At 42.4% G+C, this 11,048-nt stretch overlaps 1 protein-coding gene across 2 annotated transcripts in view; it reads right to left on the bottom strand.

The window, feature by feature from the left end:
- Positions 1-560: 560 nt before the first annotated feature.
- cltc (clathrin heavy chain) overlaps positions 561-11,048 on the bottom strand; it is an 89,152-nt gene continuing 78,664 nt past the window's right edge. The window contains exons 29-33 of one of the 2 annotated variants that reach the window (XM_008120440.3): positions 10,509-10,679; positions 8,582-8,803; positions 7,959-7,979; positions 4,068-4,143; positions 561-2,189 (exon numbers count right to left, since the gene is read on the bottom strand). In XM_008120440.3, the coding sequence (XP_008118647.1) occupies positions 2,065-2,189; positions 4,068-4,143; positions 7,959-7,979; positions 8,582-8,803; positions 10,509-10,679 (615 nt within the window). In that variant the 3' untranslated portion in view covers positions 561-2,064. The remainder of the gene's footprint in view (positions 2,190-4,067; positions 4,144-7,958; positions 7,980-8,581; positions 8,804-10,508; positions 10,680-11,048) is intronic. The other variant, XM_003227277.4, reaches the window with a different exon arrangement.

The following is an 11,048-nucleotide window of genomic DNA, read 5'->3' as shown; positions in this document are numbered from 1 at the left end:
CAAAAAATCATTTTGAATCGTATATCGGAATTATTTCGGATTGTTCTCGCTTTTTGATACGCATTCCGAGACATTGTCTCACAGCGCAACCAGCAATGTAATTCGAACCATTGTTGGCCCATTCTCTAATTGTCTCTTAATGTTTCGTTAATTCCCCCCCCCCCCCCCATTTTTAAAAAAATATATTTTAAAAAATATTTTTTTTAAAAAAAAATTCGTTTCTTCAACCTACCTTGAATGGGAGCCAATCAGAAGCTTCCACGATGGACGCAAAGGTGGGGCTAACGTCCTCTGCGTTCACATGGAAGATTGCCATACAAGCCTGGTGTGTAGCGATTGCGCATGCGCGCCCGCCATTTTAGAAACATTTAGAATCATTACGAATTTTTGGACATTTTTCCGAAATTTTTGGGTGAAAAAATCGGAAATACTTTCTATACCAAAGCGCCAGCGCCCCCTACTTTAGAAGCGAGAATTGAAACATTTTTTTCATCGATCGGACATGCCTAGTAAATAATAATAATTAGGAAGTGTAAACATGACAGTAATTCAAAACAGCATTGAACATTGAAGTCAATTTTATTTTGAAGCTAAATATATTAAGGCAACTTAACATACCTATAACATGATCTGTTTAATTATTTTTTTTTTTAGATTTTTGAAACGGGAAACACTCAAAACTACAACCCTAAAGAGGTTTGTTTGTTTGTCTTCACCTGGGTGGAAGATGCGGTCGGTCTCCCAAAGTGCCATCCTCTCTCTGCCCAAAACGTTTCGTCCTCTCTCTTTCTCTCTCGCGTGAGTCACCTGTCAATAATCTCCAAAGTTAACAATTTGGTATTTTGCTGATCCCTCCCCCTTTCGACCCGAAGAACAAACACAGTCCAACCTTGTGTTGTTTGGATGCCACATACATACACATTGTAGCGGAACCCGAATATATATATATATATATTTATGTATATAGATAAGATACTGGAAAAACTACCATAGAGTAATGTCCACAGTCCAGTAATTTATTTATTTCCCAATTATAGAGTCATTTTTTTAAATTGCACAAACAAAACTGAACAGCAATTGGGTTCTTCCTCCCACCTTAATGCCTTTCCCTCTCTTCTGTACACTCAGGAAAAAAAAGTCTCCTCGAACACAATACCCCAACATGACACACAACCTCAGGGCAAGGGTTAGTCAGATAAACACGCAGAGATTGGATTCGTGGTGCTCCCTCTTGTTCCGCAATGGAAATTTTCAAAAAAATGGTCCCCACAAGAAAGCACAGGGTAACAGTAGCACAACAGAAGGGTCACCTGTTTTATTACATACGGAGTGAGCAAAACACTTGCATTTTCTCTACAGCTAACTGGAAACCTTCGTAGGTTAATAAAGACGGGAAATTCTACTAGGTTCATTGTTTGTAAGGTTCGGGATAGGTTGTCTGTACTCATATTCCTTTAAAGCGATATGCCAACTAGCATTTCGACTCCCAACCGGGTTAGGATATGCCAACTGTCATTTCGGCTCCGCCCTACAAATTCCCCTTCTTTCCGATCTAGCTTTCCACCCGGTCTCCCCTTCAAGAGCATACAACGAAACGTTAATAAAATGCATTTTTTTAGATAAAGACAGTACATATTTGTAAGCTGCTCACAGACACGGAACTTAAAAAGAGAATCGGGAAAGGAAGTCTAAACGTTACAGAGTGCAAATCGGAAGAAGAGTCACGAGAGACTGGGCGTCATGTCAAAAAGCAGTCTTGCCAGAACAGGGGGAAGAAATAGAGAGAGAGAGAGAGAAAGCCAACTCGAACATTTTTACAGCTATTCCTGCTGGATAGAAGGAAAGGTTCTAAGTGACGTGGAATGTGAAAATAAAAAGAGGATTAATCGTAAGTGGGGATCCAGAGGGAAGGAAGGAAAGAAGGGCAGGAAGGAAGGGGCAAAATGAAAACACGGTCCTTCATCAAAGAAAGGTTACAAGGACATGAGGCTTTCCCCGGTTGAGCGGAAGAGGGAGGGACGGTGGAGATTCATCGGAACGGCGCTGGCCTCCGGGCCCGCTTCCTTACATGGTGTAGCCAAAGCCGGGCTGGGGTTGCCCGTACGGAGGGGCCGTGTAGCCGTAGCCGAAAGGTGCTTGCGGCGGGACTGCCACGCTGGGGCCGGCCGTCAACATCAGCTGGGGCTGGCCTGGGTGAGAGGAAGAAGGAAGGAAGACACACCGTTAAGGGAAACACTTCCACGAGGTTGACACAGAAGCCGTTGAAACCCACAAGCATGCCGACAACTCAGGAAACCATGAAAACGAACAAAATCTGGCTACTATTAAAAAAACTCAAAAAAATCAGAACAGTAAATAAAAAGCAACACTCTGAAAACAGAGGAGTTCCAGACATGCATCAATCAGGGGCAGGTAACAACTCTGAACAAAGGATGCCCCCAGGCAGGAAGAAGCCAGGAGATGAAGCTATTCAATGCTAATCAAGGTGATGCATTACAACATTCACACTGGTTCTCCAACTGACAAAGAGTTCTTCTCTCACCCTGGACTTTCCACAGATATATAAAACCCCACTTGCCTAGTTTAATTTTAATAATAATAATAATAATAATAATAATAATAATGTATATACTCGAGTATAAGCCGGGCTGTGGCGCAGGCTGTTGAGCAACCAGCTGCAACAAATCACTCTGACCAAGAGGTCATGAGTTCGAGGCCAGCTCGGAGCCCCGTGTTTGTCTTGTCTTTGTTCTATGTTAAGGCATTGAATGTTTGCATATATGTGTAATGTGATCCGCCCTGAGTCCCCTCCGGGGTCAGAAAAAAGGGCGGAATATAAATACTGTCAATAAATAAATAATAAGTTTTTCAGCCCTTTTTTAGGATTAAAAAAGCCCCCATCGGCTTATACTCGGGTGAGGATCCTGGCTGGCTTATATTTGGGTCAGCTTATACTTGAGAATATATGGTGCATTTATTATTTTTCTCTATTATTATTGTTAGTATTACATTTATTATTTCACTCTGATATTACAGTATTACATTTATTATTTTACTCTATTATTGTTAGTATTACATTTATTTTACTCTATTTTTATTATTAATAACACATTTATTATTTCACTCTGATATTATTATTGTTAGTATTACATTTATTATTTTACTCTATTACTACATTTATTATTGTACTCTATTATTGTTGCTACTATTACATTTATTTTGCTCTATTTTTATTAATAATAATACATTTACTATTTCACTCTGATATTATTACATTTATTATTCTACTCTATTTATTATTACATGTATTATTTTCCTGTTTTTTTTATTATTATTACATGTATTACCCTCTGGATTGTTTTTAGGATTCATTCAGCACTTTAAGTATTACACCTGCTGTATAATTATCCCTCCCTGATAACTTGATATTGCTTTGCACCTTGGCCTGGATCTTTTGACCCAAATCGGGATTTTAATATTATTATCTATATTGACTTTTATGACTGTTTTTAATCATGTTGAAGTTTAACTGCTCAGTTTAATGTTTTATCTGATTTGTGCTGTCGTGTCTGGGCATGGCCCCATGTAAGCCGCCCCGAGTCCCTCCGGGGAGATGGGGCGGGATATAAGAATAAAATTATTATTATTATTATTATTATTATTATTATTATTATTATTATTATTATTATTATTTTACTCTATTATTATTATTATTAAAAGGATGCATACGCACATTTACATTGAAGATGATGAGAATAATGATTTAATCAGACTTAGACAGTCTTATCTTAAAATAGAGCTTGATGTAAATATTCAAAAACATTGAACCTACTGATGCCTCAGTTAATGTAATTTTATTGGTATCTGTTTTTATTTCTGAACTTTACCACCCTCGGCTTATACTGGAGTCAATGTTTTCCCAGTTTTTTTGTGGTAAGATTATGTGCCTCGGCTTATATTCGGGTTGGCTTACACTCGAGTATATACAGTATATATAAAACCACACACATGCATAGAGATGAAGCACACTGCCTAAGCCCGCAAGATGATTTGTTTTGCATCATTACCATAAACGATGGGCTGTGTCTCCGTGGCTTGCTCTTCCTCTTTCCTCAGGGACTCGGAGGCGTCTAGCTTGTCCACCTAGGAAGACACAAGAACCCTCGCCATCAGGTCAAGTTGCACCGTAAAGCTTTATTATTATTATTATTATTTTCCAAATCCTATTATGTCTCTGTATTGTCTGGCAGAGAAGTGGAAAAGCCTTCGATGGGCATGAAACGCAGTTCCAAAGAGAGGAGACCTCGGGGAAGGGGAAGGGCGGGCGGAAGGCTAAACCGACATCCAAGATATTTGGCTGAACAACGTCCGGCATAGACTCTCCTACCGTTTCCGCGTTGCCTGGGCCTAGCCTTGACCTCATAAGGTAAGAGTGTATTCAAGCCACAAATTAATTCGGAGTCCTCAAGAACATGTCTTCGGATAATTTGACTCATGCTGTTCCTTGGGTCTGACTCTCTGCCTATTTCTGGTAATTACCATATATACTCAAAAGATAAGCCGACTTTTTCAGCCCTTTTATTTTGAGCTGAAAAAGCCTCCTTCGGCTTATAACGGGATCAAGGACGGGCAACAGAAACTGGAGGCCATTTCTTGCAATATATGATATATCTCTCTCTCAACTTACCCTTGCAATATATATTTATCTCTCACCCTACCCTCCCTTATGAGTGTGTTTTCTTTTCCAAAGCCTCCCTCGCTCTTAACCAAGGGAATGTTTTGAAAAGGGAAAGAAGCCACTGCAAGTCAGGAAGAAGAATAGAAGAACTCGAGTTTTCAGCCCTTTTTATGACGGGATCAAGGACGGGCAACAGAAACTGGAGGCCATTTCTTGCAATATATGATATATTTCTCTCTCAACTTACCCTTGCAATATATATTTATCTCTCACCTTACCCTCACTTATGAGTGTGTTTTCTTTTCCAAAGCCTCCCTCGCTCTTAACCAAGGGAATGTTTTCAAAAGGGAAAGAAGCCACTGCAAGTCAGGAAGAAGAATAGAAGAACTCGAGTTTTTCAGCCCTTTTTATGAGCTAAAAAAGTCTTTCCCGGCTTATAATCGGGTCAAGTGGAGCCCAGAGACCATTGCTTGCAATATATGACATATTTCTCTCTCATCTTACCCTCCCTTATCAGTGTTTTCTTTTCCAAAGCCTCCCTTGCTCTTAACCAAGGGAATGTTTTGAAAAGGGAGAGAAGCCCTGGCAAGTCAGGAAGAAGTGTTCCCTCACTACTTTGCGGTTCACTTTTCGCGGATTCGCTGTTTCACAATTTTTCAATAAACTCTAAAAGACTATTATAAATTTAAAAAAATAAAATTTACAACCTAAGGAAGGAAGGAAGGAGAAGCCGAAGGGAGGAAAAAGGACACTTCCCAAGTGTCTAGGACTGTGTGATGGGCCCGGGCTGTGGCGCAGGCGGGAGAGCAAGCCAGCTGCAATTAACTGCAATGAATCACTCTGACCAGGAGGTCATGAGTTCGAGGCCGCTCGGAGCCTATGTTTGTTTGTCTTTGTTCTATGTTAAAAGACATTGAATGTTTGCCTATATGTGTAATGTGATCCGCCCTGAGTCCTCTTCGGGATGAGAAGGGCGGAATATAAATGCTATAAATAAATAAATAAATATTTCCGGATGATGCGCACAGATCCCAGTCGGGTGGCCTTTTGCAGTTGGCAGATCGTAATTTTGTCAATGTCTATTGTTTCCAAATGCCAGCTGAGATCTTTTGGCACAGCACCCGATTATTATTATTATTGGAAGGCGCGCACTGGGCGAGGGAGGAGGGCCAGATAAATGGCTTCAATGGGCCGCAGGTGGCCCGTGGGCTGTAGTTTGGGGACCCCTGGGATATGCAATAGTTTGCGAGCACCCTATGAGCCAGTAAAGCTGGTCCTTCAAAGCCGCCTTGGTCAGCTGCCTCTGTCACCTCATTTCCAAACCGAACCGGCGAGAAACACACAGGCGGGTCGCCCACATCCCGCCCAACCTTTGGAAGCCTTTGTTCGGGAAAAGTGCGCAAGGACAGATCCCAGATTTCTACACGGCGAGGAAGGACTAGTCTTGGAGGAGCTGAAGCAGAAGTCCAGACAGAGGAGTGCAAGCTAAGCAGAGAGAAAGTTTCCATATCGCTGGACAGTCCGTTTTAAAAACCTGGCAATTTTTAACTGATTGTTTTAGGTGGTTTGTAGGAAAGACAAGTGCATGACAAACGGAAGTGACAGGGGGTTAGGAGGCCGAGAGAAGCTGCTTCCCCTCCCCTTAAAACCATACCGTTGACAGGCTTTATTAAGTGCATACAACTGCATTTGGTTTGTTCCTTTACAAAAAGGCTTTTCCACAGAGACTGCTATAAGCTGCAAAGAGGGGGGAAGAGTAAAACAAAAAGAGAAATCACATGCAGTCAATGTTATCTTTCCGGTGCTAGAGGTGCATGGAAAAAAGGCAAAAGAACTGAAGCAAGGAGTGAGGTTGGAAGATGGCGGCCATACAGGCTAAATCATCCCGGCCCCCCGATCTCCCCCCCACAACCCCAAAAAAGAGAGTTCATCACAGCACGCAGCAGCCCCCCGACCCCTCTCAACGGCAAGGCTTTGCAGCTTCAGGGGAGAGTGAGATGTACATCACAATGACTGTCCGACATGCTCAGTTCAAGAAAGCAAACACCGCAGTTCCTTTACCTTTTTTCACACCACACTCTGAACTGTCTTGACTGACTAGCTGCTGAAGGACTTTGGGGATTTGGAAGTGTGTGTTTGTAACACGACACGGGTCCTGTCCCGGTTCCTACAGCTTTACACTGCCCCGGTTATAATTGGGAGTCCAATTTGTAAACATAGGAGGCGAGATTCGTTACAAGTTGGAGTTCTCAATGGGCTTGAAAGCTCCGAGTCGATCAAGACCAGGACTCCCGGCTTCTTTTGATTTGGGTACAAAGTGGCGAAAAAAAAACACTAGTCACGGTTACGGAAACCTTGAGAACCTGACGCCGGACAAAATGCTTTTGGAACAGTCTTTAAGCAGCTAGTGGTTTGGTTTGGTTTGGTTGGTTGGTTTCTCCTACTGTCAGCGAGACACATTAGTAAGACTCGAGAAACGAGAGATTGGATCACAGTCCTCTCCAGGGAGGAAGCCACAAGATATCCTTTGGGTGAAAAAAAAACCCAAGAGTAGTGTGTGAAATGTTCAATAAGTGAATATGTGTGTACTTCGGTAGGGAATAGTTAATTGTATAGAGTAAGATTTACTGCATAGAGCAGCTGACGTAGTGGACATAAGTCACAAAGAATGGAATTTGGGAGATGCAAACTTTACTGATAAGGGGTCTTTTCTAGTTGCCATTAATTCTGCTGAAGAAATATGTGTGCGAGCAGCTCTGGCTGCACTTATGTACATAGCTGTAAATAAAGTTAATTGCCGCTGGGATCAGCAGAGAGCTATGCATGTTTATTTGTCCGTGCTTCTAAGAAGATGCTATGTTGCCGAATGGAGGGGAGAATTGAGACTGAGAGCTGTAAGTGTCTCAATTTAGCCACCTCATATCAATCACCGACAATCGTCACCCAGCTAATACAACTTTTTGGAGTGGGGTGGAAAGTTGCTGTTAAATAATTTGCCATCTGAAATGCCTTGGGATCTCTCCTCCAACTGTGATCCAACTGACCTCTTCCGACCTTCCTGGAGAGTCTATTAGCCAATTAGTGTCTACGTTTTGGTCCTAGAGCTAAGACTATGGTTTTCAACTTGCAGAGGCTTTAGTGAGAGTTTTGGTCGGGGCGGGCGGGCAGAAAGCGAGTAGCAGCAGTGTAGTAAAGGTAGGAAGGAGGAGAAAAAAAAACTCATGCAGATATCCTTAGACATAGGCCTCCAGACTTAAAGACGGAAAGAATCAACTTTCACCTTTTCCTTTATTGTATCAACCTGCAAAGGAATTCAGAAGGTGCAGCTTAGAGAAAAAAAAATCAAACTCCATTATTGAGCATTTTAGAATCAAGAGTAAGGGAACGGGGGGAATGTTAAACCCTAAGAGATGAGACACTGCCAGCTCCAAAAGACCACATCGATACATACTAAATATGTCACATCATGGAGATACAGCATGCAATAAACTGTGTCGTCGAAGGCTTTCATGGCCTGAATCACCGTTGCTGTGAATTTTCCAAACGATGTGGGCGAAATGTCAGGAGAGAATGCTCCTGGAACATAGCCATACAGCCTGGAAAACTCACAGCAATCAATGCAATAAACTGTGTAAAAGAAAATTGTTATGCTACAAGCAACTTTCAGCCTCAGAACTCTCCAATAATGAAAGTAACCAACATGGGTGCTACAAAGATTCACAGAGGTCCCAACGACAGCCTGATCTGCAAGAACCTCAGGAAGAACAAGGAGCAGAGACAGACGTCCAAATAAAGGTATCATGGGTGTTAGTAGCAACGCAACACAACTGCTGTGGTTGGAGAAAGAACAGCACAACAAGCAGGGAGGGCCGGGGTGGCCGGAAGGGGCTGGCCAGCTCTTACCTTGGTCAAGTATTCCTTCATGACCTGGATGAAGTAGGGCATGGCGAAGTCCATGATGTTGTGCCTCCAGGCCGTCTCCAAGACCACGTCGGGTCGGAGGAGGTCGTAGCAAGTGAAGAGGCAGGCCCCAAAACACTCCCGCTTGCCTTCCTGCAGGAACCACTGCAGGAGCTCCTCCGCCAACTCCGTGTCTTTGGACTCGGAAGCATACTGCATGGCATCCTGGGAAGGAAGCAAGAAAAGAAGGACATGGCAGGAAGGTCTCACTACCACTCTGGACCAGAATGAAGACGGCGGGGCCAGGAAGACCTCTTTCCACCATGTCTCCTGGATCCATTTTAATAATATCTATCTATCTATATCTATATATATAAAAGAGTAATGAAATTTCGGCCTAGGACAAAACAACAAAACTACACATCCCAGAAACACTAAACTTGGCAGCACAACCCCTCATCCATGCCTCTACGTTCATACAACAAAAAGAAAAGAAAAATAAAGTCCTAATTAGAGGGAGAAGAATAATTGTTTTTATCCAATTGCTACCAGTTAGAAAGCTAAGCTCTTGGTCTCTTAGCAATCCACTCAGCCCAGGGGACAGGCACAGTTAGGCCTCAGGCCTCTTCCACACTGCCTATAAAATACAGATTATCAGATTTTAACTGGATTGCAGTATATGGCAGTGTAGACTCAGGCCCTTCCACAGCGCTATATAACCCATTTATAATCTTATATTATCTGTTTTGAACTGGCTTATCTGGATTCCACACTGCCATATAATCCACTTCAGTGTGCATTTTATACAGCCTCATATAATCCAGTTCTAAACAGGTAATATAAGATTATAAATATAATATGTAATAATTACTGTGATATAATAATACAGAACAATATAATCTCTAAAATCAGAACAGTAAATAAAGAACAACACTCTGAAAGCATAAGCCACAGCAATGCGTGGCCTGGCAAAGCTAGTTCTATATATATAAAAGGAGAATGGCATCAATCCACCGGGCAAAACAACAAAACTAAAGGCCCCCTAACCTAGAAAATTGACAACACAACCACTCATCCACGTCTCTACGTTCTTACAAACAAACTACACATCCCTAACCTCCATGGGGCTAAAAACAGCCCAAAAACCGGAATGCACCCCTTTGTGACCCACCTTGATTGACACTAAACAGCCTTGCAGCTTTAAACCATTGTGTAGAAGGGGCCTCATATAATCCTGTTCCAGGCAAATCATATAACAGTATCAATATAATGTATAATAATTACTGTGCTCTAATAATAATACACAACAATATAATCTCTAAAATCGGGACACTAAATAACAACACTCAGAACACAGGGGAATTCCACACAGGAAACAACCAGGCCCAGCCAACACCTCCCAACAAAGGATTCCCTCACGCAGGAAGCAGCCAGGCTTGGAAGCTACAAGACGATTCAATGCTAAACAACTTAAATAATCACACCCAGCTAACACGTCCCACTAAAGGATTCTTCCAAGTACTAACCAGGCAGACCTTGAAGCTGCAGGCCTATTCAATGCTAATCAAGGAGATCCATGGCAACACCTGCCTCAACCAGACAACAGTTCTTTCGACCACACTGCACGTTATTCCACACATATATCAACCCCTTTGTGGCCCACCTTGATTAACACTGAACAGCCTTGCAGCTTCAAAACCAGCCTTTGGAAACCACGAGGCTACTCCATCTCATTCAACCTGGCCTAGCAAGCATACCCTATGTAGAAAACGGCCAGGCTTTCAAGCAACGAGGCTATTCACTGCAATTCCAATTGGCCACAGCAACGCGTGGCAGGACACAGCTAGTATATATATATATATAAATGTAATGTGCATAATTCCTTGATGGGAGGGCTCCTTCCACAACACAAGCCTCTCCCCTCCATTACCTTGTATAGCCTGTCTTTCTTGCAGAGCTCCACGCTCTGTTTCCAACGGTTGTTGCCTTTGAAAAGATACGCCGCAATCCTCCGGAACTCAATCAATTCGTGTTTCTCCAGGCGCTGAGCGAGGGAGATGTTGTCAAAGTTGTCGTAGGCATCTATCGATGTCCTGAGAGCCTGGCGGAGGAGGGAGAAGAGACAAGGTCAACCTGTTCCAATGGGAATTTATTGATTTCCAGCATTTACATCCCTGCAACGTCTGTGATATGGACCATGCACTCCTTTGGTCAGATCTGCCATTGCCAACCATACACCCAAAAACATGCAAAGTTTTCTCCCGATCTTTGGATACTTGTTATTTTCAGCACTGTAGTTTTGAACAGCTCAATGAAGCAGGGAGAAAATCTGCCGCACACTGGAATCACAGAACACTATAGCAGCCATGCTCCAATTTCCACACTGACAACAAAATAGGATGTATCAATATCAACACAAGAACAGGTTTACAAAAACTAGGGTTCCGGGACATTAATAACAACAACAACA

The sequence above is a fragment of the Anolis carolinensis genome, unplaced genomic scaffold, assembly GCF_035594765.1.
Source record: "Anolis carolinensis isolate JA03-04 unplaced genomic scaffold, rAnoCar3.1.pri scaffold_7, whole genome shotgun sequence".
In the NCBI taxonomy this organism is placed as follows: Eukaryota; Metazoa; Chordata; class Lepidosauria; order Squamata; family Dactyloidae; genus Anolis; species Anolis carolinensis.
Note: the sequence above shows the minus strand (reverse complement) of the source record. Positions and strands in the feature narration are given on the sequence as shown.